The sequence below is a fragment of the Maniola jurtina genome, chromosome 15 (genome assembly GCF_905333055.1).
Source record: "Maniola jurtina chromosome 15, ilManJurt1.1, whole genome shotgun sequence".
Classification (NCBI taxonomy): Eukaryota; Metazoa; Arthropoda; class Insecta; order Lepidoptera; family Nymphalidae; genus Maniola; species Maniola jurtina.
Window position 1 is genome coordinate 1,887,276 of NC_060043.1, and position 27,803 is coordinate 1,915,078.

General features: G+C 36.3%; 3 protein-coding genes and 1 long non-coding RNA gene across 6 annotated transcripts in view; 1 reads left to right on the forward strand and 3 right to left on the reverse strand.

The window, feature by feature from the left end:
* Positions 1–19,278, reverse strand: part of LOC123872423 (GATOR complex protein NPRL2) — a 32,905-nt gene extending 13,627 nt beyond the window's left edge. Inside the window, exons 1-4 of the mRNA XM_045916700.1 lie at positions 18,783–19,278; positions 17,251–17,407; positions 16,949–17,075; positions 10,498–10,634 (exon numbers count right to left, since the gene is read on the reverse strand). Of these exons, the coding sequence (XP_045772656.1) occupies positions 10,498–10,634; positions 16,949–17,075; positions 17,251–17,407; positions 18,783–19,009 (648 nt within the window). The 5' untranslated portion in view covers positions 19,010–19,278. The remainder of the gene's footprint in view (positions 1–10,497; positions 10,635–16,948; positions 17,076–17,250; positions 17,408–18,782) is intronic.
* On the reverse strand, positions 460–9,461 carry LOC123872438. Its single transcript, XR_006797475.1, has 3 exons — positions 9,451–9,461; positions 722–726; positions 460–512 (listed from the first exon to the last, which is right to left on the reverse strand). It is a non-coding gene; the product is annotated as an uncharacterized LOC123872438 (long non-coding RNA).
* Positions 19,279–20,377: 1,099 nt separating the features above from the next.
* LOC123872431 (phosphopantothenoylcysteine decarboxylase) lies at positions 20,378–23,130 on the forward strand. Its single transcript, XM_045916714.1, has 3 exons — positions 20,378–20,579; positions 20,930–21,133; positions 21,398–23,130. The coding sequence occupies exons 1-3, from the start codon at positions 20,463–20,465 to the stop codon at positions 21,662–21,664; spliced, it is 588 nt and encodes a 195-aa protein (XP_045772670.1). The 5' UTR covers positions 20,378–20,462; the 3' UTR covers positions 21,665–23,130.
* Positions 22,487–27,803, reverse strand: part of LOC123872400 (formin-like protein) — a 77,589-nt gene continuing 72,272 nt past the window's right edge. The window contains exon 17 of one of the 3 annotated variants that reach the window (XM_045916649.1): positions 22,487–27,330. In XM_045916649.1, the coding sequence (XP_045772605.1) occupies positions 27,118–27,330 (213 nt within the window). In that variant the 3' untranslated portion in view covers positions 22,487–27,117. The remainder of the gene's footprint in view (positions 27,331–27,803) is intronic. The other 2 variants (XR_006797472.1, XM_045916650.1) reach the window with 2 other exon arrangements.

Genomic DNA, 27,803 nt, shown 5'->3' on the forward strand with positions numbered 1-27,803 from the left:
AGTAAGTACTATTTTTGTTTTAATGTGAAAGAAATTACGAAACAAAATAGAATTATTTACAGGTAGATAAGTACATATTTCAATTCATTCGATTAGTCCACACTTCGCCAGTGCGGTGGACTATAGCCTAAACCCTTCTCATTCTGATAGGAGGCCTGTGCCCAGTAATGGTTTGCCCATACATTGATGAAGATGATACCAACTTAGTCTTAATTCTGTGATTGGGCGTGAAGCACCCAGCATACCTCGCAAAGCACTCCAATCTGGCGTTCGACAACTAGTCAAGTCAGTATCTTTTTATCAAACGTCAAAACACGCACTTAGTACCTATACCAGCTTCTATGAAATATTGGCACGTGACGTCACAATGATTTGACGTGCTTTAGAGTTATTATTACGCTTAAAACTAACAACGGAAGTGGATTTTACGTATTTTCGTGTGGTATTAATGGTGGGTCCATTTAATAATTCCTAAGAAAGAATTTATTTTTGGCATAGGCAAATACCGTATTCTGCGTAATATAATAACAGCCAATTTGTAACATAATAAACATGTATAACTAGGCTAGGGTTGCCAGGAGTCCAGCTTTAGTTAAACGTGTGGTTTTTTACGATCGAGTCCAGTCAAATATTTACGTATCTGACTTTTGAGCTATCCGTTAGATCTCAGATGAAAAGAAGCCTGAAAAAAAAATACATTTTTATTCAAATAAACTTTTACAAGTGCTTTTGAAAGGTCAGAATAATTTACCACTGGCACTGGTTTGGAATGCCATTCCTACCGAGAATATTTATCACATTCGTTAAAATCACGATAGAACTGATTAATTTTTATGGATTAGTCACGTCCAGCTTTAAAAACTTATGTCCGGCTTTTATATTTTAGGGCCTGGCAGCCCTATGTGTATAACCTAATCCACACATAATTACGTACTATCAAATTAGAAATAATTTGTTTACAAGCCAAAACGTGTTTGAATACGCCTTTATAGATACGATAGCTTTATTCAGTAGTAGGTAGCTCAGTAGGTACTATTTAATTACAATATAAGTAAGTACTATATTTTATTCTATGACAACCACAACAGAAGTTGGTTCAAAAATATAAGCGAAGCGGACGGACAAGCAAAAATAAATCGAAATTATTTTTCTGGTTGGGTGTTTTTATTGCAAAGCTATTTTTCTCGTTGGGTTTTTTACTGCGAGACTAGCTTAGAGCCTACGGCCGTGGAGGCTACGACCGTGACTAGATACCACCCTACCGGCAAAGCCGCACCACCAAGCGATTTGGCGTTCCGGTACGATGCCACGTAAAAACCAAAGGGGTAAGTACGGGTTTAATAAAACTGTCAATTGTCATACCCCTTCCGGGTTAGCCCGCTACCATCTTAGACTGCATCATGATCTACCACCAGGTGAGATTGCAAATAAAAAAACTACCAGTCGTTTGCCGCTTATGTATTAAACCTCTATAAATACAGATCAACCAACGGCGTAGTATATATAAACACTGGCGCCTTACTCAAGGTCTTCGTTCGTACTCAACGCCCATTTAAAGCATTATACATCCATTGTCCAATTTCACAGTTCACACTATTTGCAGATTCGTTGTTTTTATTATATTCAAGTTTTAACTGTAACGAATCGCTAATTAGCAAAATAATTAGATAATTATCATTGAAATAATACGTAGTAATGTTATAATGCGTGTCCGTCTGTGAACTTTACATAGCCCATCTGTTAAATAAACCGATTTTGACAAATTCCCGTAGCCGGTACACCCGCGAACCCCCGGTGGTAGCCGGGAACATATCTATTATCTAGGCTATTTTTATGTCCCGAAAAATCAAGAGCTCCCACAGGATTTTTGAAACTACGTGGATGAAGTCGCAGACATTATCAATTTGATTTGGAGATAACTTGCATCGGAAATGGATATACCTGGATTTTTATCCCGGAAAGTTAAAGAGTTCCCACGGGATTTTCAAAAACCTAAATCAATCAATCTAATAATCTTGAGTAAAAATTATGAAAATTGCTTGAGAGTTCACTTTTACGTACAATATAGAGAACGGCGTAGACCGTTAAGAGGGCTCTCTCCGTCACTCGTTTCATACAATCGTAGTTCCAATTTCATTCGAATATTAAGCGACCAAAGTCCATGAAATTTTGCAGACATATTCTAGAAACTAATATCTATATCTGTGGTTTTCTAGATTTCTGTTAAAATATTCGGTTTCAAAGTTACGCGGTCTTAAAAATTTTCATACAAATATTTGAGCCCCTGTAATTTTAAAACTACATATTTTTAGAAAAATCTAAAACACCACAGACACAGATATTAGTTTCTAGTATATGTCTGCAAAATTTCATGGACTTTGGTTGCTTAATATTCAAATGAAATTGGAACTACGATTGTATGAAACTCTGTTAAAAAGATTTTGTATGAGTAAATGTAAATAAACTATGTACTTTGATCTAGTATATATCACTAGAAACGTTGAAACAGCTAAGCGTAAATAAATACGAAGGTCTAACCTAATTCAAGGCCCATCAGTTATCGAATATTTCGTTTTAATTTAATTTCGTTATAATGTTTAAATCGATTTATTCGATTCCCGATCGTATCTTTTTCTAACTAAATATGCATGCGCTTGACCTGCTATCTCGCCCAAATAGGTGCTGATGCAGAATAAGATGGGACGCGCTTACCTTGCTTTGGAGGTTCCAATATTGTACCTAATTAAAAAACGAAAGCCGAAAGGGCCTTCCATATCCTAACAGAGCGTATTAGAAACGAGGAAGCGAATCGCTTCGTACGAGTCCGTAAAATTTCGACTACAGTACTTATGTAGCTGTAGTGCAGACCTATACGATGCCTTGCGGTCCAGTAGTAAAATGGCGAGGAGGGAACTAGATCAAAATATAGTTCCTTAGCACACTCTCCGAAGTACATCCTGTAGAATACCGACAGACTGGCAACTTTGTGCCGATGCTCTAAGCTTTGGAGCCTAGAATTGACCAGCGCTTGGTCGCTAAGTCGTCTGGCCCGACAATAGGTGGTCCTACATAAAGTAAATAAAAAAGTTTGAATATTTTAGTATGGAGCCTGGCCTGCCTACATATCCACCATTTTCTTTTTTTCAAAATAGCGGCCACCTTTATTAATCAAAAGCTGGCACCAATACAAACACAAGTAGGTCTTGTATGGTTCAAAATCATCGAAAGGGTCATGTATGCTATTAAGTTGTACTGGTGGCTACTGGCTAGACTGTTGTAAGTACTGATGACTCCACAAGTAATGAAAACTGCCATACTCCTTCCAAGTTAGCCCGCTTCCATCTTAGAATGCATTATCACTTACTACCAGGTGAGATAGCAGTCAAGGGCTAACTGGTATCTGATTGAAAAAAAGTACAGTTTTGATAGCTTGTAGGTATCTCGGAAACGTGACACTGTTGAAGATTTTGTCCCATACAATACTTATTTGTATCGATACCAGGTATTGATTGATACAGGTTTTATGTGTGGTCGCTATTTTAGGGGAAAAAGAAAAATGGCGGACTACTTACTAGGCAGGCCAGAATCATCAAAGTACTTTGAATTTGAAATAACATTCGCTGAGACGCAATAGGTCTGCAGGACGAAGGCAGATTTCGTAGCCCTCAGAGACAAAAAAAATCGTAATATTTTTAACGAAACAGTTATTTACGGTTCTGAGATCATTTTAATTTTAAATTCAGATTAGACAAGCATGGAGTGGAGTGACGCACTTGTGGTATTATTATTTACAAAGAATAACATCTCACGATCATCTAGATTCTGTTTGATTCGAATCGATTTGTTCTCACTTTAAATAAAAATAAATAGTTAGTATAGTAAAAGAGGAAAAGTTAATCACAGACCTTTGATTGGCCAACACTCGCTCATTATTGGTTAAAGTGCATTGCTGCAACAAGAATACCAAAAATACAGCCAATCGCAACAATTGAGATTGTAATAATGATTGATGCAGCTTTTCTGGAATCGGCCATCTTGTTTTACTATGGAACCTTATCTCACTATTTTATGAATTTATGGCAGGATTGAGTATGCACATATTGTAAGCAGACCATTTAAAATGATAATTTGCTGAGTGGCAGAAATAGACCGGGTTGTTTTGATGAATAATTCCATGCTTTTGTCATATCAACTAGTACTCACACAGTAAAGGAAAGAAAACTATCATTTCTTATGTAGGTTAGGATAAGCAATATAAATCAGTCGCGGTTTTAGGAAACCAGAATAACTTTGCATGGAAGCAATCTACATTCAGCCCAAGACAATTTAGACGTCTGCGTCGCGTTGTTTACGTAGACTTTTGTATTTCTTTAAACTTTTGCAGTATTTACTTCCTTCTCTACAAATACTAAATACTTATTAACAACTTGAAATTTTAGTGCTACCCTACAAATAAAACACCTGCTAAAATCCTCTTGGTATCGCCTGACAAACCGAGCATAGAATCTGGGACATTCGACGGAGAGATCATCTCTTGATGGTGAAACATTCAAGACCTTCAAGAATCTGGAACGGGTCAAAAATAAAACTATAGGAACAAAACGATCGGCTGACGGTGGTCGTTCAACCGGTCAGTCGGCCCACGTATTTGCTGAGAAAGAACCAATGCATTACGCACTTTTACTGTACTATCAATACTTTGTAATTAGGTGTGGTATAAACTAATAGGGCAAGAAACTTTTCAAGTTCAACTAGCTTGTAAAGTTTTACAAAAGTCTATTTAGGCAGTGTTATATTTACCCACAGAATTTCTATGTACATATTTACTAGCAAGAAGTATTAGGGAAGTAAATAATTCCCGAGGGAACTTCAGGACTATATAAAACACTCTTATACAATCATGGTTGTGTAAAAATTTCAACCCATCGCCTACTTTTCTACGGACAAAAAAAGAAACTGACTAGCTGACATTCCAACATGCAGCTCTATGAGCTCTAACCACTGGGCTTAGTAAAGCTTTAGTACTTTCTCATAATCAGGATATAGATCCTTCCTATAAAGGATTTTGAGAAATTTTTAAAAACTAAATCTAGTAGAGAAAAGGTAATAATCTATTTATATAAAAGGAAAAACTGACTGACTGAATTATCAACAACCAACGTGCTTACAGCTTAAACCATTGGGTCTAGAAAATTGAGATTTAGTATGTAGGTCCTCCTTATAACATAGACCAAAAGGATACAAAGTTCTAATCGAATGAAGCCGGGACGGGTCAGCTATTTAGGGACAATAATGTTAGCTATCTAGACACACACTAGTCACCATACTAGTTACTAGTCACCTGTGTGGCGACATCGCCTCTTGGTCACTTCTATACCAAATCTGAATTCTGTGATTGTCATATTAAACTCGTATACTAAATAAATAAAGACACAAAGGATGATGATAGCATTAATCAGGAATGACGATTGTCGAGTGCCCCACTGGGTACGAAATTGGTCCAGTTAAATTTGGGCGTGTGACCTCGTTCTATACATTGCTATTGATTGAGGTATCTACTTAGCACCTAGGCCGACCTATGATTTTATTAAATTGATCCCATAATGATCCCAAGTCATCATCATCATCATGATCAACCCATCGCCGGCTCACCACTGAGCACGGGTATCCTCTCGGAATGAGAAAGTGTTTGGCCGTAGTCTACACCGCTGGGCAAGTGCGGATTCGCAGACTTCACAAACACAGTGAGGTGTTTGCTGCCTAATGGTTCGATTATTATACACAAAACTAAAATGACAGGTCATTTTCAAACATCAAAATTTCATGCTCACAACTAGATTGTGTATACGGTATACCTAACATACTTTACCGAAGTACCTGTATTTTTTTTCATAACGTTACTAAAATACCGTTACGTTAACATTAAAAATTATCGGTATAAATAATCATAACCATTGCGTTATCTAGATACTATTATTCATACCGGTAAAAGTAACAATAGTTATACCGGTAATACACAGGATATAGATAGAGTTATACCAGTATTTTATACCGGTATTACTCTATCTATATCTATCTAACGATGCCTTGTACAAAGTAGGTAATATCAGCTCCACTCGACGAGCATTTACCGTTACGTAACGATAAAATATAACGTTAAATCATATTGATATGCCACTACTATTCATGTTACTTTTTTAACGAAATTTTGATTGGTTTAAAGTCCTAATTTTAGTAAAGGTAATTGTCTCTGATGGTAATCTTTGGAGTAGACTAAATCGCGTTATTTATAATTATAATAAATTATTCCTGTTTATTGTCATAACGACCTCGTTAAAGCTAGTTTGTTTGTTTTGTTGGCATGTCTGAAAATACAATTTTATCGCAACGGAATAGGGTCAATGAACTTTTTTATCTCCGCGTTCATACCTAAAATCTAGTTTATAGTGTCACTAATGACCACAATACGTAGGTACTATAATAGGAGCTTGTTAAGAGGAGTTTATTCGAAGCGTGCTCCATACAAACGTACTATAATAGAAACTTGTTAAGAGGAGTTTATTGGAAGCGTGCTCCATACAAACGTAGTTTGGTAGTCATTTGAATATTAACCAATCAAATTCAATAAAATTTGGGCACATCATTACATATACCGTTCGGTATACGGTCTCAACAACTCTGTAATTAAGATTACCGAACATTGCAGATGTTGGCGCGCTAACCTACGAAGAGACACGACAGCGCCCGAACATATACAAATAGTATTTGAACTCGTGTTACTTTGAAACTGCACATTTTAAAGGAAATCTGGCACAGATTTTAGTTTCTAAAACGTTTCTACATTAACTTTAAAATGAGAACCAAATTGTAAGCTGGGGAGTGCACTAGTACATCTCTAGTAAGTAGACTTTTAAAGCACATCACCACATAATTAATTATTATTATAAAACCAAGTCCCTCTATCGCTTTGTCTGTCTTTGCGCGTTAGAAACTACTGTAGGCATTTTTATACGGATTATGTCCAGTCCATATCCAAACATAAAATTATAACAAAAGTGGTCCAATTTGATCGGGCATAATTGCACAACCCTGCAGTTTGACTATCCAACATAATATGAGTATCACACTAATCACACTTATCACACTAATATTATAAAGGAGAAAGTTTGTAATATTATAAAGGCGAAAGTTTGTGTGTGTGTGTGTGTGTATGTTTGTTACTCCTTGATGCAAAAACTACTGGACGGATTTGGCTGAAATTCGAAAAGGAGATAGATAATATCCTGGATTAGCACATAGGCTACTTTTTATCCCGGAAAACCAAAGAGTTCCCACGGGATTTCGAAAAACCTAAATCCACGCGGACGAAGTCGCGAGCGTCAGCTAGTCTTTAATAATTCTGAATTTGGTCGTGTGTTAAAAAGAATTACAACTAAATCGATGCATGGCATTACAAATTGTATTTGAAATTAGATAGCTTGCTAATAATTCAATTTAATCTCGTAGGCAAAAACTCATAAGTACATATTTAAAATTTATAAGAAAAAAACAATCATGAATTATTTATTTAATTCTGTAGGCGGTCGGTGTCCCCAATCCGACTGAATTCAAAAGCTTTTGAAATCTTTTTATCTCTGTTAGCTGCTTTATTATTGAATTTTTATCATTTGCAAAATATTCAGGTTTATTACTTTTGTCGAGATAATTAATTACCCGTAGCTTTCTAGAATTAGGTATTCTACTACCGAGGTTAGTGTACATTTTACATTTTTTTATATATTCTTTAGAAATTCTTTAGGAATAGCATTTGTTAATTATCAAAAAAATTCGTCGTTAAAACGGTCATATGTATATTTCTCATATTTTTTCCACTAATACGTGTGATTGGGTACTGACTTGCTGAGCTCAAGATAGATCAGTCATCAGAAGTACCTACTCAGTTTGACCAGCCCAATAAGTTTAAATATATTAGATCTGCCCGTGACGTCTTCCACGGGGATTTAGTTTTTATGAAAATCCCATGGGAACTCTTTAATTTTCCAGGATAAAAATAAGCTTTTGTCACTCTCCAGCTCTTCAACAATACCCATGTAAACACCGATCGAGCGATCCATTGCTCTGTTGCGGCGTGATTGAAGGACCAATGAACACATTTTTGCGTTTATAATATTAGCAGAATCGAATATCGTCGAATACGGCAGCAACTAAATTTGAAGCACCTTTAAAGTTTTAAACCAAGAGATCCATGTACCTAACTGGAGGTAGTTTTACGCCAGCAAATTCTCAAATTGAAGACCTTCTTTTATAAAGGCTGTTAATTTTTTTTGTGCGGATGTTTGAATTCCAACAGAAACGCGTAGGCGTGGCACATAATTGAATTTAATTTAGCAGATTTTTTTCTGCTAAATTAAATTCAATTATCTGCTTTACACATTCTCAAGACCACGAGCAACTAGCTACTCGCTACTAACTAGTTATTCAAATCGTGCCATAAATAATGATTAATGAAGTAAGCAGACCATGACATTCTAGTCCCCCTAGTTGTAGAGATAACGAAAACAAGAAAAATTGAGTATTGTGGGTTCCAATGAGTTAACATCAGCTAAGTGGTAAAAATGCAATAACTGTAAATAACCATCTCAACACATCGCCGGCCCACTATTGAGCCAGGTCTCCTCTCAGGTCAAGGGTTTAAGCCATAGTCGGCCACTCTGGTTAAGTGCGGATTGACAGACTTTACACACCTTTGAGAACAATATGGAGAACTTTCAGTCATGCACGAACGATGTTTTCTCGTTTCGAAGTAATATTTAATCGTTTAAAACGCACATATCACCGCTTCTCTTATCAAACTACTTTGTAAGTACAATTATGTCTATGAAAGATATTTCCATAGTAAATAGTGAGATGTTCACGCTTGGCCGCGGACGCGAACGCAGTCTGTGCGAATTATCGTCGCGTATTCGTTCATGAATTTTAATGGTCGCCTCGCGTGATTGTTTATTACTTGATCGGAATTAATTGTTGCTATGTGCCAGGTGCCTATAGATTTGCAGGATTTTTGACGATCGTTATAGCTTATAATACTGGACAGGCGCGGAAATGCGTCAAGTAACTGGGCGGCGGGCACAACTTATCTCGAATTTACGACAGTTTCACTCATTACATGACGCAGCGTAAATAAATACAGTGAGATAACGCCTTAGTATTTACGGATGAGTTTGCTTTACTCTTAATACAAAACAAAATACAAGAGTACCTACTGATTCTGAGCGCAACAAAATTTCAAAGTATAAATAGTTAATAAGAAAAAGACAGATACACTTAATTTGATACAATCATACTTTGTGACTTTATAAATGCCAGTCTTGAGCCTAGTGTTTAATTTTGTAGAGTAGCACTTAAATTTTGAGTATTTAATTTAAAATTCACTTTGCGTTATTTTAGTACGAAAATTAACGGATGTAGATACCTATATCAAATTTAGTTTAGAGAAACATCAGAATTGACGCTAGTAATGGCAAATTGTTTGCTAAACACGTTTCCACTGGCAGCCGCCTTTGGCCAGAGACAAACCACACGGTAATCCACTACAATGTTCCAATTTCCAAAGTAAAACATTTCTTTGATAGTGTTTATTTATTCATATGTTTCAAGTTTCAACTGAATAAATTGTACCTGTTTATAATAGCTGTGCAAACGATAAATACGAATAAACAGACGTAGAACCATTGATTGCGCTATTGTTTTAAATGACAGCATTTTATAAATACCAACTTACTTGCTAATAATTAATTTACGATATTGCATAGGAGTCATTGCGCTAATCGGTAACTGAATGGGTGGCTCAACTTTGGAGGTCTATGTTTGCCATCGTGCTTCGAAACAGGGACGGTTGCCGTTACTAAATTTTTAAAGTTTAAACTACCACAACATTTCGTTAGGTTTCATATAAAAAGATAATGTTAATAGTAGCGGTATATCAATATGATTTAACCATAGATTTAACATTATAGATTTATCGCATCGAGCTAAGATGCTACTTTGTACTGGCATCGTTAGATAGAGACAGATATAATTACCGGTACAAGCATCGTTACTTTTACCGGTAACAATAATGTGGTCTAGATATCGTTAATACTTAATAGATGTATTGGTATTGTTATTTTTACCCGTCTGTCGCCGTTCTCATAAGAATTTTTTTCTTATTACAACTTGGCTGGACACACGTGCCGTGTGTCTTGATCGTTACTTATTAAATTTAACATAACGGTACTTTGATAACGCTATAAAAATACCGATAAGTCTAACACTAACTACAAACCGTCCTCCCAAATAAGAGTCGAAATCCCGTATTCTTAGTAGTCTTTTGCAGAAGGATCCCATTGGGCTGATATCCCAAAAAACATACTATTATGTGTATGATACAAAAGAGGTCAAGTCTCACGATCCTCGGCAATGAGGAATGCGACGAAGAGAGATAGGTACTTGGCTTACTTGGTTGGTAGTTAGGTCCCACTGGTCAGCGACGAAGGACTGCCGGCTATACAGGAACACGGGAACTTGGTGGTCCTTCACTGGCGCCGGATCGCTGTTGACGCGAACCACTGTTAGATGTGTCGTTGTAGTGCCCACTGTTGACAAACGCAACAATTATTGCATTGTAATTGTCAGAGGATCTGTCTTTCTCAAACTATGACTATCGCTTGCAGCATGGCTCGTGGGGCCTTGGATCTAATACCAGGCTAAGAAGTCGACGCCCTTAGCCAAGTCGGCAGCAGAGACCGATCTACCAGTATTTTTGTAACGTTACCGAAGTTTCGTAATGTTAGCGTTAAAAATAAGGATACTTTTATATCCATTAACGTTATTTAGATACATGCGGTTTTTAAAGTAGCATCTTAGCTCGACGCACATTTACCGTTAACTAACGATAAAATTGGTAAAACGCTAATCACTAGTCACTACTATTCAGTTTTTAATGTAACATAACGAAATATTTTTGACATTGTCTGGTTAATGTGAAGATTACAACTTACGAATCTCAACAATGACGAATACGACCAGAGAGAGAGAGGGAAAATTGAAATACGAGTAGTAGGGAAAAGCATAGCAATATTTAGTAGTAGAAAGGTAGCCAATTAATTAGCCTAAGCCAATCTGCGTTGAACCCGTTTCCCAAAAAAAAAAAAACAATACTCTGTAAATCTCGTCTAATGTAATTCTGCTCGCATAACAACTAAGGAGAAAACATTGTTCGAAAATTGTCTGTTTATTTACTTCAATTTACATAAAGCCTTTGTTTTCCCGGCTTTCAGGGTCTTAACTTTCAAAGCTAACAGATGTTTTCCGAATAACAAAGGCTACACATTGTCTTTATTTCATTTTTAGGGTTCCGTACCCGAAGGCTGCGAACGGCACCCTATTATTAAGCCTCCGCTGTCTGTCCGTCTGCTAGCGGGCTGTATCTCGTGAACCGTGACAAGCAGAGAGTTGGAATTTATAACAACAAAGTGTTATTTCTTGTACCATGGTACGGAACCCTGCATGTAAAAGACCGACTCGCACTTGGCCGACTTTTTATTCACCAATAATAATAGGTATTTATACCTAGACCTAAGAACAATACGGTCTTGTACTGGGACGTGATAATATTTTCAAGCATAATCATTTCTTTTGCTCGAATATGGCATAATTTTATTCAATCATAATATTATGTGTGGGCACTTGAGAGAAGGTTTCTGACACAGTATCATCAACGGTACGAACAATAACATACTAAGTCTTACGCGACTCCTAAAAAATTACAAAGAAAATAAAAGAGATATTGCAACGCATGCCGGGATCTACCTAGCTAGTATCATCATCTTCATCAACCCATCTCTACTGAGTACAGATTTCTTCTCAGAATGATAAGGATGTGGCCATAGCCTACGACGCTACCAAATGCAGATTGGCAAACTTCACACACTTTTGCGAACATTGTAGGGAACTCTTAGGCATGCAGGTTTCCTCACGACGGACGTTCCTTTCTGCACGAACGACAGGCGGGTCGCAGAGAGAGCCGCTGAATTCAGGCGGCGCGGCGTAAGATTGGGGCTTGTGGGAGTCCCTACAAGAGACTTATGTCCAGCAGTGGACGTCTATCGCTTGATAATGATGATGACGCATAGCTAGTATATTACAATTATCTAATACTTAATTCAGTAAGCTATGCTCTGCATAGTTAATCAACATTATTATCTATCTGGATTTGCTATCGCGCTCACTATCAGACGTTTAGGATAGACTTAGGTAGTCAATGCATGTATAATATATCATGTTATCAGAGATAAGATGAGCAACCGCCGAGTTTCTTGCTGGTTCTTCTCGGTATGAAGTAGGAACACATTCCGAACCAGTAGTAAATTATTCTGACGATTTAAAAGCACTTAAGTAAATGTTTACTTGAATAAAAATATATTCTATTCTATTATGTATTGCATGTAATACATATAATGAACGGGAATTAAATAAAAATCTAACTTAGTTATGATAAGAGCTACGTGCCTAGTCCGATTTTTGTCCGAGATCGATTTTATCGGTCAACGGCCGACTGAAACGATGGTGACACATGGTGTTCGAAATTATGCACAACACAATATTAATAAGGTATCCTATGTCTTTAAGTAGGTATATCCTCGCAAAAAATCAGGTCGATCCGTTGCTCCGTTGCGGCTTGATTGCAGGACAAACCTTAGTAGTAGGATATGCCTAACTAAACCGTCTCGCACAATTAGCCCATTATATAATAGCATGCTTCAGTATACAGAAAATTACATACCTAAAACAGATAGTTGTTATCAGTCCGTCTGACCGAATAATAACAGACACTTTTGACAGCTCTGTGAGTGTGGCTATGATAACAGGGTGTTATCAGAATTACACTGGTTTTTGCAGCTCCGCAACAAGATAAACTACCATTAGGTATACCTATTACCTACCGCAGTCTTGCAAAATATTCTCTAATCAGTCTGGTTCGAGATGATAAATTGTTCAAACATTTGCAGTGTCTCGCTACTCTCAGTCTCATCACACTAATATTATAGAGGCGAAAGTTTGTGTGTATGTTTGTTACTCTTGTTGTTATTTATAATAAAATTCCACAGTCAATATTAGACTTGCCTTTACAAAAGTTTAAAAAATCCATTAAAAGTATGCTCCTGGCAAAAGCATATTACACAATCGAAGATTATGTAAATGATAAAAAAGCATGGATTTGACTCGCTCCAGCAATGCGCGGGTCTGCAATTGCTAGAATATTATTGTAAATTGAACAATTGAAAAGAGCAACCGCCGAGTTTCTTGCTGGTTCTTCTCGGTAGGAACAGCATTCCGAACCAGTGGTAAATTATTTGACGATTCAAAAGCACTTGTAAAAGTTTATTTGAATAAAAATCTATTCTATTCTATTCTATTCTACTCTTTCACGCAAAAAGTACTGGACGGATTTGGCTGAAAGGAACGGAGATAGATTATAACCTGGATTGACATATAGGCTACTTTTTATCCCGGAAAGTCAAAGAGTTCCTGCGGGATTTTGAAAAACGTAAATCCACGCAGACGAAGTCGCGGGCATCAGCTACTACCTACATAATATTGATCATCATCATCGCGTCGTCAACCGATAGACGTCCACAGCTGGACATAGATCTCTTGTAGGGATTTCCCACGCCACGGTCTTGCTCCGCCTGCATCCAGCGGCTCCCTGCGACTCGTTTGAGGTCGTGTGGGGACCTCCAACCCGGTACGAGGTCGCCATTGCAGCACCTTGGAACACCATCGTCTTTCGGTTTTTTCGAAATGTATGCCCTGCCAATTGACACTTCAGCTTCGCAGTCCATTCAGTCACTTCAGCTATATCGGTTACTCTAGTCTCGAGTATTGTCTCTTGACTTGTTATAAGCGCCATACATGTAATAAATATTTCTCATAACGACCTATCATATAATTTTTTTTTGCCATCTTTGAAATAGGTTAGTCAACATATGTAGACTGTAACATCTAAAATGGTAGGTAGGTTATTGGAAATATTCGCGATCAATTTATAGAACATTATTATTATTTATCAATATTTATGAACTGGTTACCAGTTATAGGTATAGGTATAGGTACCTAGCAAGTTAAACACTAAATAGAAATACCAAATAGAATTAACATTAAGATTAACACACCAAAGTTGGTATGTATAAACTCGTTTAGTTATGGCTATGTAAGAGCGGTCGAATTAGCACTTATTTCATAGGCAGGGTTACCACACGTCGGAATTTTGCGGTCATATCGGGCTTTTAGGCACTTTGATTCCGTCTACAGAATTTGTTTAAAAATCCTATATAACAACCCTGTAAACAGCTGATCGCGTAAATTAACTCATCAAAAACTTTGTGAATTCGAAGGATCGAAAGAATCTATGGCACTAACTTTAGGTACTACTAATCTCATTTGCCATGTTATATGATTTAGCAAACACTCTGTATAATTTCATTTTAAATCAGGATTTTTGTCAGGACTTTTGAGTTTTACGTCTGGTAACCCTACCGATAGCAGAATAAGGTTATTAGTGTCGCTTAGCGGCCGCCAAAGCAGACGGGAAATTACATCATCACTCCTAATATTCTAATTCGATTTCGCACGCACTTTAAAGATTGCTCGTTTCGGTTACTAAGGTCTTCCAGATTTTGGTATAGGGATGTCAGCAATGAGACCTTGTTGTTTTTTAAAGCATCTATGTTATTCGTAACTTAACTTAATTTTTTTTTTAATTTTTTTTCTTAGAGAATTTTCTTTTGGAGTAAGTTGCTCCGTAAGGCCTCTATTTAAACTTATATTAAATTATTTTGCTAAGGCTTTCTTAACAACCGCAACAGAGACCAACGCGGCATCATAGCGGCAATAGAAATAGAAAATACTTCAATTTCAACTCAAAAAAAAATTCATCTCTCTACCTATTGCGGTTTACGAGATACAGCCCGCTGACAGATAGACAGATGGACGAACAAACAACGTAAGTAGGCATATAACCCTAAAAATCGATTCTGAATAGGATTTTCTAGTAGAAATTTCGATGTCATACCGTACTGGAAAAGAATTTACAATATGTATGTTTTTAATGTACATAACTGCATATGAATATTAACAATTTAAATGATAATATGCGCCGGCGCAGGTTGTTACTGTGCAATCGAGCAATTTACTTCTAATTTTTCAATCAAAGCATATTCAACCTTATGGTGCAGGTATTACTACAATCATAGTTATTAATATAAGTTGGTTTAGAAAACAATAGTTCGGCGTGCATAATTTACGCGTAATTATTTGAGAATAGTGTAAGCACAATATAACTTGTGTTATACAGAATAACTTGGTGATGATTGTACGATGAATAAATAAAATTATCAATAGATATAATATAATACCACAAGATCCATCCTAATGTTTATAAAACAGTGATTGCCTATTAGATGTCAGCCTCCTACTTACAGTCGAAGGTTCCATCCCTCTAACTTTTCGGAGGTATGTATGTTTTATGCAGTTAAATATAATGCACTGTAGATATGCATTTGACGATTCAAAAGTACTAGTAAAAGTTTAATTGAACAAAAAAATATTTTTATTTCATTTATTTACTTGGCTAACATGGAGTTACTAAGAACTTAAGCGATTGGTATGTATCATTAATGCTATTTGAGTTAAAAATATATTAGAAAAAGTCGAGTGAGACAGCCCTATTAATAAAGCGCGGTAAACAACGATACATTAGTTATTTATTTACTTTCATTTCATTTGAGCGGAGAGAATTGTACAAAGAATGTTGATTGAAGAAAATCTACTGGGAATAATATCAAAGCGATTCATTCAATACATTTTCCAATAAACCACTTTCGTTAGGGCTTCTGTTATTGCCAGAATATTCTTTTTCAGTAGTTATGTGAAGAAATTCGCAGAAATTGTAACAAGAGGCACTGAAGGAAGATTGTTACAAATGTAAATTAAAAATTTATAACACCCCCGACAAGTGAAGGTTACAGTAACTAGAAAAGAGCTGATAACTTTCAAACGGCTGAACCGATTTTCTTGGATTATAGCTAAGAACACTCTCGATTTATCGAACACTTTCGAAGATTATAGCTAAGAACAAGCCACCTTTCAAACGAAAATAACTAAATTAAAATCGGTTCATTAGTTTAGGAGCTACGATGCCACAGACAGATACACAGATACACACGTCAAACTTATAACACCCCTTTTTTTGGGTCGGGGGTTAATAAAATGCGCCTAAGAGCCTAACAAGACAGATGTTTATCCTTCACATATACCTGTCTCGTTTTAACTCTGAGGATGCTGGCTTGTCGCTGTTTTACAGGATATATTTTGGACGCTGTCTTCAAGAGCTTTTTTATCTTGTCTCTTCTACACCTTTTTACCACTGTACCGCAAGACACTGGTCAAGTTTCCACCCATATTATGTCGTCGACATTTCTTCTACATGCACAAAACGATCTGTGTCATAATTCCTTATACCTTGACATCAGTTCAGTGTTTTATACCTATTATAATATGAGTATCTTTAAAACGAGTGAATTCTAGGCATCTTCTAGGCAAACTCGCCCATCTAAGGGTGCTTGTATAAAGAAAATTTCCGATACCCACAAGTCGGTACGGGTAAAATAGTCCCATTTATCTTATGAGCTCTGATGTATGAGACAACATAATTCTATTTTACCGGCATCGAGCGGTACCGGACTGCACCGACCTGCCGGTACCGGAAACCAGCTTCTTCATGCAAGCACCCTCAGATTAAATCATCACTTCCCATCAGGTGTGATCATGGTCAAGTGTGTGCTTTAGTAAAAAAAGTCTGGGTAAAGTCAAGGTATGCTCTATAGATTTTAGCCTAATGATAAATTACCTGTAAGCGTGCACATTCGTCTACTGTTGATGTCCTGCATGACCTGGCGCATCAGCCCGCTGAGGTCCTTGGCATCACCAGACAGTGATTGCTTTGACAACCACTCCGTCTCTAGCTCCATTGATAACTGGAAAAAGGATTACCTCAATGGATTATCGCAGATATAGGAGGCCAATTCGATCGAAGACAAATCCATTTTATTTTTTTCATACGAATGTTGCAAATCCGAAAGTATGTCTGTCTGGTAGCTTTTCACTGCCATCAGCATAACTTATAAAATATGTAGGTAGTTCATTACTTACTAAATATTCTGTAAGCTTTTTAACCAGTGGCTCCAAGTGCACAGTCCGTGCCCAGGCATCGCACACAAAGCACAGGTTAAAGTAGTACGCGTTGCGAGCATACTTCTTGTTGTCTATCCGAACAGGAAACCCCAGAACCTTGGATCCTAGCAGTGTGCTGCAACAAAATTAATTATGAAATAAATTAATCAATAATTTATTACTTAAATTAGGTGCTATATTAAAGGCAGACTTTTATCAATTTTACCTAACTTATTTTAATTTACTTAATGGTGTTACCTGATTTTGATGAACTATTGCTCCTGTGATTTTCATTTTTAATATATTTATACTTAAGTCCTTAATATTATTTTACTTATGTACATAATATTAACGCTGGTCGACCAGGTTGACCAATCAACACCTGGAGAGGTCCATTGAAGCAGACCTTAAAAGAGTGGGACTCTTGTGGAACCATGTTAAGACAGCAGCCAAAGATAGGGAGACATGGAAAACAACTGCTGCAGAACTAAGTTCCACAAAGGAATAAAGGATTCCATCATCATCATCACATAATATAAAGCGGTGATATGAATAGTCTAGTGATTAGGATTTTTGCCTCCTATCAATTCTGGGTCTGATCCCGGTTACACATCGCTGACTTTTAAAATTTATGAGCATTTCAAGCAATTACTTCATTAGGTATCATTAATTGCTTTAATGGTAAAAAAAAATCGTGAGATAATACCTGCCTGAGAGTTGTTCTAATGTTCTCAAAGGTGAGTAAAGTCTGACTATCAGCACTTAGTCAGCAATGATGGACTATGGCCTAAGCCTGTGCTCAGTAATGGGCTGGCGCGCGATAGGTTGAAATAATGATGGTGATGATGAAAACCATGAGCCATAAATGAGTATAAAGAGTAAGGAAATACTAAAAAATTACTAAAGAACTTTTATTATAATAGCAGAACAAATTAGTTTAAATAAAGATAATTAAAAATTAACTACAAGTCATTAACTAACTTAAATAATAATTAAGTGGGTACTTAATACCCACTTAGTATTCAGTATTTTTAGAGTAAAAATGCCATTTAATATTTCTTGATTATTTCTTCTCATGACATTTTAACATAGTTTTTGACTGAATAACTAAGTACCTACTTAGACTTACTTACTTTATAAAAAAGTATAAGTTCAGATTTGATAGTTTAGTTTAGAGTGAAGTATAATAGATATTTTATTCATAAAAAACATACGTATACCTACACCTTAAATACCTCCATGTTTTTGGAAGTTAGTTTAAAATAAAATAATTTCAATAATTTCATGATAAGCCCTTGACAGGGTATGAGGACTTGAAGTGCCATTTCTCTTCCAAGTTTGACAACTTCCCTTGTGCAGTTGTTATCTTATAAATAGGAGCTCCTAGGCTCTATTCCCATGGCAATATAGAAATTTATATTTTTTTGTTGGAGGGAAATGTGGAATGTTTCCTAGTAGGTATATAACTCATATGCGACAAGTTCATCATTGTAAAAAAAAATGGTACTTACACAGTCAAAGTGCACCTCTGCAACTGCACTTTAGGAATGATATAATGACTGACTGTATCAAAAATATCTTTAGATATATAGTTCTCGGGGACCTGGCAGGTTATTCTCGGCCCAGCAGTGGGGTGGAACTCGCACAGAAATATACAACGGATGGGACCTTCCTGTCCACAACCCTCGTAATACTTCGAGTTCCCATCCATCACGAAAGAACCCACTTCTTCACACATTAAAACAAAAATTAACACTTAAACTCCCAAAAGTAACCCGTAGCACCCCTTCACTGATTAAACGACGATTTAGGTAATACAACAAAAGAATTTTATTTTTTAAAAGTTGATAAAACACTCGCAAAGTTTAAAAAATACAAAATAGAAACACGCGGCTACTTGCCTCCGCGGAATTTAATAAACTGTCATTTTTTTAGCCTTCTCCATTGTTCAAGTTTGACAGAAAGCGTACTTCCTCAAAAGCATAAGGCTAAGGCCACACTAGGTGCGACGTGTATGCGACGCGATGAAACGTGTGTCTGCACTGCAGGGGCGATAAACCAGCGAATCGCGATTACATTCGTTTTATAAATATACTAATCTATGGTGTAATGAATGGCCGCATAAGGTGGTTAGGATAAGACGTGATGCTCTTACCTAGTAGAGATTGCTGTGTAACATAGTTAGTGTAGTCATACCTAGTGTGAATATAACCAACGATATAAACAATTAATAAATGCACGTTGCTTAAGAGTGAAGCCACACGAGACGTTGCGTTAACGGTGCCGCTTTACATAGAAATCACTGTATTAAGCCACAGGTTGCGTTACGATATTGGACAGTGCCTCACCGCAAGCAAGCGCAACGGACTTGGGACCAGAAAGACGAGGCGGGGAGGGGTAGTGCGTTGCAACGTGAAACTTTTTGCAACTCAGTACCCGTGTGGCACCCAATATTCAAATCCACAACGGTGCGTTGCAGCTTCAATCTAAGTGATGCGTGCGGCAATCTCCACGATACGTATATTTATTTTAGAGCCATGTGTTTTAACGAAATCGTAATTTAGTGCGGCCGCAGCCTAACAAGTGTTGGCCCTCTCACGATAAATCTCACTTCTCAGTGTCACGACAAGAGAACGAAACGACTTTGTATGATTTGATTTAAACATCAATTTTTATTTTCTATTCATTTTAAACATTACTGACAAGTTAATCTTGAAACGCTGCAATCACTTGAAAATTGACTTAGTCTAATTTTGATATTTAAGATTTGTATAATAAGACAACAGTCAAAAAGCTAGAATCCATAGCCAGGGTATAGTAAGAAAAAAAGGACCCAACCACAGACTAATAACGTATGAACAAAAAGCAAAGATAAAAGCAAGGAACATTTATACTCTAGGGAGATAAAAGATTGAAGAGTAAAAAAGAAAATTATACACTGGAAAAAGTCATTACACATAAAAGACATTCAGATGAATCTTTAAAGAAAAAATATTTTATTAAAAGAAACGACTGAACAGGCTTTGCCTACATATACTTCATATAAGAATAATAAAATTCATCTACGACTTACCAGGCTGCATGGTCTACGACCTTTGCCTTTCCTGAAAGGGATAAAAATTAAAACTAACTAACAGGGAAAAAGACAAACGTCAACAAAAATCAAAACTTGTACCAAATTCTATTTTAAAATGACTGCATTTAATTTAATTATCGGGGTAACTGGTAGCGTCGCTACCATAAAGTTGCCTTTACTCGTCCAAAGTTTAATGGATTTGAATTTGACTGCCCAAGGATATCATTTTGAGGTTAGTCTCATGTTTGCTTTATGTGGAAAACATCGTGAGGAAACCGACATGCCTGAGAGTTCTCCATAATGTTCTTAAAGGTGTGTGAAGTCTGCTAGCATGGTACATTATGTCCAAATCCTTCCCATGATGAGAGGAGACCTGTACTCAGTAGTGAGCCAGCAAAGGGCTGATCATGATGATGAATGTTTATTTTTATTGTCACCAAGTCTCCTATAAAAATTAATTTTAATCATCAAGAGATCACAGCTTCGTTTTTGGATTTAATTGTTATTGGAAAACCAAGAAAAAATTACAATTTTCTATTTATGTACTAGTACACCACAGCTAATGAAGGTTTCTTTTTTCAGATAAAAATTGTTTGTACAGAACCTGCCAAGCATTTCTTCAAACAGGCTGACCTGCCAGAATCCTGCTCTGTATTAGATGATGCTACAGAGTGGGATAAATGGAAGGGAAGGGGGGATGAAGTGGTTCATATCGAACTGGGAAAGTGGGCTCATATGATGATTATTGCACCTCTTGATGCTAACACGCTTGCTAAAATATCACAGGTGATTCAAGTTTCAATTATCATATTTATCAATATAGTGGTGTCGATTCGGATGTCATCCTCTAAACTAAATTAAGAGTACCTATCTATATCCTTTTTTTAAAATATTGTTAAAAGAGGATGGAAAATTATAGTGCTGCTCTACAATTTTAAATATGATGCTCAAGACTGATAGGAGGTGGACATTTTAACCGATAGGCTATCATGGTTTACCTACTTTACTTATCCTAAAACTTAGGCCTAAAAATGACTGTTTTTGTTTCAGGGCTTATGTGATAATTTACTTACAAGTACAGTCAGAGCATGGGACATGTCCAAGCCACTATTATTCTGTCCAGCAATGAACACTAGAATGTGGGAGCATCCTATCACTTCCACACAGGTGACAACACTGAAGTGGTGGGGATACGAAGAGGTGCCTCCCACGAGCAAGACTTTGATGTGTGGAGACACAGGTATCGGAGCGATGGCCGAAGTTGATACCATTGTGAAAAGGATCAAATTGATAGCTGATAGTAAACTTGGAATTTGATGTGTGATGCTGATATGCAGGTATACAAGAGATGGCTGAATTTGTTAGTATTGGGAAAAGGATCAAAATAATAGTCGATAGTGATGGTGATATCAGATGGTTCATTTCTGTCTTTCAATTAGCGCCTTTCGAATTGAAATGTCTCAACACAAAATGAATCAAAAGTGCCAAAAGAAATGAAACAATCACTCAAGTGAAGATTTTTTGAATGAACCATCTAATATTAGCTTAAAGGATTATGTTGATAATGAAAGATGGCTTTGATGTGTAACTCTTCACTATTGCATGGGGTTTTCTGAAGTTCATAGTATTGTGAAAAAGGGTCAAGTATGAAAAAGTATATTGAAAAGGATGAATGAAAAGACAAGTTGAGAGACTTGCAAGGGTCGATGCAGGCCGAGCACACTAAATGGAGTTGAGACGACTCAGCGAGTAGTTGCAGCACAGCGAGTAGAATTGCTGAGGGGTATTTAGTGCACGGTAACATGGCTCCGCGTGCGCTTATTGTCTTGAATAATAAATTCCACCATAATGTCACTAATGCCACTTCACTCCGTCCGTGAGCGTTGCGCCTAAGAGATTATTTTGGTTCAGATATATTTGAAATGTATGTAGTTATCAAAGTGTTTTTGTTAGTTTTAATTTTTTTTTATAAATCATCAAAAATGTTATAAATCGACTAATGTATATTATCTTGTGGCCAGATTGTAGAATCATTGTTCATATAAAGTAGTCAAACATTTCATGACAGTCAGGGCCACAAAATACTCCTGATAACATTACTGACACACTGATATTTTGTTTAGAAATAAAACACTTGTGAAAATCGTAAATGTATGTTTATTGCATCACCGAATACTGTTTCTAAGCTAGCATACATGCAATGAACAAAACTCCCATGTACACATCACATACAAAAAACTATACAGTGGAAAACATTACTACAGTAATTATATTATAATGAAACTCTACTTGAATTGAATAATTAGTAATGATTTTTAAAACATACATGTAAAAAAAATTAGACGGAACAGAACATTTATGTCCCAATTTGAATGTGTTGTTGGAAAATATGTTTTTATTTTAGGTCTAATAAATAAATGAAAAATACAGTGCTTTTTTTGAAAGTAGGTAAGTCCATACTTGATTTTTTCCACATGTACATTTTAAAAATGGTTAAAAAATGGTAATTAATTAAAAATTCTTTTAAAGAATTTAATCCTAATAAAGTTAAGGGGGTTACATTTTAAACAAAGTTCAATAATATTATTATAATTTTTATTAAGAATTCAATACTCCATAATTTTTATTTTTCCACAATTGGAGAGCACTTTTTTATTGTTCCAAAACAACCCTGTAGTTTGTAAAATATTAAAATCATCCTGGTTCATGGATTGTACAATTTGTAATTTGTATCGATCAGGATATGTAAATTAATTTGAATAAAAGTGTGTTTGTGAACCTAATATTTTGTATTTGTAACTATATTTGACAATTATCCCTCTGACCAATGATGAATGAGATGAATAATCAGGTAGTCAGATATCCACTTGTGTTTAGACTATTGGTCAGCTTTATAACTTTAATCAATTCATTGCCAAGTGTACTGATTCGCTAGCCAGACACTGAATTAGCCACAGAGCTCATTTGACATTTATTTATTTAATCCATTGCAGGTACGAAAAATATTTTCATATCGCTCAGTATAGAACCAACCACTTGGTGGCTATCATTCAGTGTTAGACTCTGACGAATTAATTACCCTGCAGGGCATCTCTCTCTGACTGACGAAAATAATGATTCAACCCTAATAAAGCTTATGATTGGGGTAATAAATATTATAACCTTTAAAAATTTCCCACTGGAACTGAAGGGAATGAATGATTTGTGAAACATTTTCCATGCAAAAAAAAAAAAAAACAAAAACGCTTAATTAAGATTAAAATAATATATTATTTTATGTAACCATAAATTATATTTATTCGAATGATCATATAAAAATCTAACTGAGAAATATCAAACTGACATTTTAATATTCGATACAATTCTGAATATAACTTTAAAACCTCAAGCTTCTTGAGTTTTATAATATTACGAAACGAAAAAAAAGGAAATAAAATTCTATATTTACAATCAATATTGCAGAAGTTTTAAAATGACAGTGGGCACTTAAAATATTTACAAATGATCAAAAGCAACTGGATATAACAAATAACCAACCCAGATCTGTTGAATGCAATCATCCAAATTATAATCTATTTAAATTATTATTTTATCACTTAATAATTACAATCGTTAAAACTCAACTACTCGTATAAAAACTGCAGATCATTATAAAATGCTTAAGCTATGGAATTTGTCATGTTCTATTTTACAAAATACTCTACAAAAACATAAGCGCGATACCTAAGTTTGTTACGCTGGTCATACACGATCAAGTTTATCGTCAAGTTTGCAGCGGACTTGAACAAGCGTGGATTCACCGTTGTTGGCACGATGGTTATGCCCATAACTCTAATAGACTTGTGACGTCACACCTTCACTGTGTATCGTGTTCGGTGGTGTATGGAACTATATGCTGTACAAAATCTTGGTCCAAGCGTCATACCTACCTATTTTGTATTCATCTCCTTTGTATGAATGCACTAAATCAATCATGAGCGAGTTCATACTCCGACTTGCACTTGGTGGATTTTTGGGTGGCTGTGACCACAACCTTTTTATGAGGGCTGGATCCGTGCCGTGTCTATTCAAGTCCGTCACAAACTTGATCGTATAAGGCCAGCCTTACATAAATTTAATTTCTTGAACTAAAATTATTGTTAGCCGAAAAAAATAAAAATTAAATCGATTCAAAGCAGAGCAAAACTCAGCAACTGAAGAAAAGTTTTGCTTATTTTTACAAGTGCTGTCAAATCGTGAATAAGTATGATGCTACCAGAGTTAAAAAAGAAACTGAAATTACAAATAAAATCTGTATTTTAAATAAAACAAAGTTCGAATTATCGGTACAAAATAAATATTAGATCTAAATTTTGTTTAAAAGAAAATTGAATCCCTTACAATCATCAAAGTTGACATAGCCTATGGTAATACGATTATAAACGTGTAAAAATTACAATGGATACAAATTGGATAAAAATTGTGCGCATATAAAGGCCATTTTATACAATCTAGCGGTACTAAGGGTTTTTTCTACTTAAAACAAATGCCTTGTGTCGTGTCATCCCTTTCGTAAATAGTTTGCGAGATCGAGACGGCAGTATTGTGCAACGCGCAAGAGCAGGTCTAAGGGAAGGATGTGACAGCCTTCTCTTTTCCTCGTTCCGGAAAAGGCATAATATTTTTTTTCGAATAAAAATATTTTGAATTTGAAAACAATAATGTTTAGAATGAAACACTTCATTTCTGATTAAATAGGTAACCTTACTATTAGTTTGCACATCTCGACAACGGTGATAGATTTCGAATATCGAAAGACTATAAGGTCAGACTTTTACAAGTGCTTTGAATCGTCACAATAATTTACCACTGGTTCAGAATGCCGTTCTAAATGTAGCTTTGTTTTAAAGACGTATTTTTACCGATTTCTATTTAAAAAAAAAAAAAAATTAGGTCTATTTTATTGTGACATTATATCACATAATTCGAAATCTACCAATTTCGTCGAATAGTCAACTTGTACTAACTAGCTATAACTAATTTCGTAGCTAAATTGGTTAACAAAGTACATCTTTAGCATTTTTAAATTCGTTATTATTATGGTGAACTTCCCTTACCCTAGATCTGCTCTCAATCGACGCGAACAGACCATTCACTATAACTTGCTCCTTGCCGTCATGTTGGCGCCATTGCTTCTTTATCCTTAAAGTGCAATAGTGCCAACATGACGGCATGGAAAGTTATAGTGAACGGCATGTAAGTGAATCGTAAAAATCCATACAAGCTAAGCCTTTTCCTTGTAAAAAGAAAATACATGTGTATATTTACTTTAGCAAAATATCGTTGTACGTCGTGTTTCGTGGAATGAATAGTGGGCGTATCAAATGGTTCAATGTCTTTTATCAATATTACACTTATATCAAAATACAAACGCTCAAAACGGCAAATTAAGCTACTCACAGACGTAGCGTAGTATATCGTACTTATACTGATATAATATTATAGGTAAGTCTGACGAGCTCTATCCAATAAAAACTACATCACAGCAGTACTTTTAAAACACAAACGAACTGTAGTTATAGTTTTTTTACCTTACAAAGTCCTTTTAGCAATCTTTGTCGGCTACAGTGGTATGCGACCTGTTTTTTCGTATTTTATTCCAGTTGCATGCCCGGTTAAAGTTACTTTACGGTTACCGTTAAGTTTTAACGGCCAATAAAAAGCAGTTGCATAAGTCAATTTTCATATTTTCAAAATGTTGGTCCAAAGGTATTGATAGTTAAAGTTTACGGCGACCGTAGCATAACTTCCACCGTCTGTCATTCAACTGCGCTTAAGTGACCCTCAAAAATTGTAAATTGCAAAGATTTGAATCGATAGATTAGCCCTCTTATTGAATTAAAAAAGTTGAGTGAGCTCACCAACCGAAAGTGTTAGCGACCTTGGCAGGAGAGACAGAGACAACACTAATCTCTCAGCTGACATGTCTTGTTAATAGCGAACAATATGTTTAGACACAGTTATTTTATTTATAAATGCTCTTTAGTAGGAATCACTTACTGGGTTTAGCTTTTTAGCACACTCTAAATTGGGTGTCAAACTATATCTAACGATTTAAATCTTTGGTAAATTGTACACATTCATACAAAACGATTGAGGAGCTGGCGAACCAAAACGGAGTATCATGCGTAAAACATGACTTCTTACGCGCCATTTTTACTTTATGTGTCAAATATGTCAAAAGTATAATTTTTACCCTTATTTTAAAGTTGAACTGTACTTTTGACGTGATATTTGACCCATAAAGTTAAAATGGCGCGTGGTTTTTCGCAATTAGGCAAGGCGCGTAGGTAATTTGTTACTCAATTTTTAATATCGGTAAAATGTCAATACTGTAATCGGCAGCAAATAATACCAACGAAACAATGTTAGGCGTTTACAAAAACAGGCACTCAAACGACGGTTTCATTCTGCTTATCGAACATAGCCCTTGTATACTTCGATATGACTTCATAAGTCGATTTGATCAGTTCACACCGCTCTTCCACTTCGAAATCCGTCGGCGCGACTTTGTACGTGGACGATTTCGGTTTCCTGGCGCTGTTCGCGCAGAAATCCCCATTGGGCAAGTCGATGTTGTCTTCAATGTTGTACACGGAGATGGGTTTCTTGTGTACCATTTCCAAGTCTTTCCTTCTCTTTTTCGTGGTGAAGAACCCGCATTTCGCGTTGATGGACATCACTGCGTTCTGTACGGAGAAATCCAGCTGGTCGCCGGATTCTAGTTCGTATCATACGTCCAGTTCCTCGAGCCCTTTGGACAGCCTGTGCGAGTTGATCCTGCGTCGGTGCGAGCGGCGCACGGCGTCCGCGCGGCGGTAGGGCTCGCTCCGGAGCCCGTGTAGGATGTCTTCCAATGCTCCGTTGTACACTTCGTCCTGGTGAAGGAGTTTCTTTTCGCCGACAGCCTGCGACTTCGTTTTTAATTCGTTGATTACAGCCTCCTGGAAAATTTGACGAGAATTAATTTTACATATTTGAAAATTAGTGTAGTTTTTTTTGCAGTGTAGACGACCGTCAATACTTTGGCATGTCGTTTAGCTCGTACCACTTCGTACAAAGTGTTGTTCCGCGAGGAAAATAGTTTCAATGGGATATTCTGGCTGACTTTTGCACACAATCTCTAAACTGAACTAACTGGTACAATTGCACTGTTTTCATATGCGAAAATAGAAAGGACTACTACTCGGTCAAGCTAAGTTTGCACCTCACGTCGATTACGTCACACTGACGCTTAGGTACGGTATGCGAACCATACTGACGCGACAAGACGACCGCGGGGAGGTGAGCGGGGAAGTGGGAGACGCGCCGCATTCCAATGAGGTGCAAACTTAGCGCGACCGCGTAGTAGATTTAATTTAGTTTAGTTTAGGGATTGTATACAATAGAATAATTATCTTCAATGATTTATTATTAT

Bases quoted from the DNA above. Each gene is read 5' to 3' on its own strand.
- LOC123872431 (XM_045916714.1), top strand. From the start codon at position 20,463: ATGACTGCATTTAATTTAATTATCGGGGTAACTGGTAGCGTCGCTACC. The intron at 20,580-20,929 runs GTTAGTCTCATG...TTCTTTTTTCAG, and splicing joins CCCAAGGATATCATTTTGAG to ATAAAAATTGTTTGTACAGA. The intron at 21,134-21,397 runs GTGATTCAAGTT...TTTTTGTTTCAG, and splicing joins CGCTTGCTAAAATATCACAG to GGCTTATGTGATAATTTACT.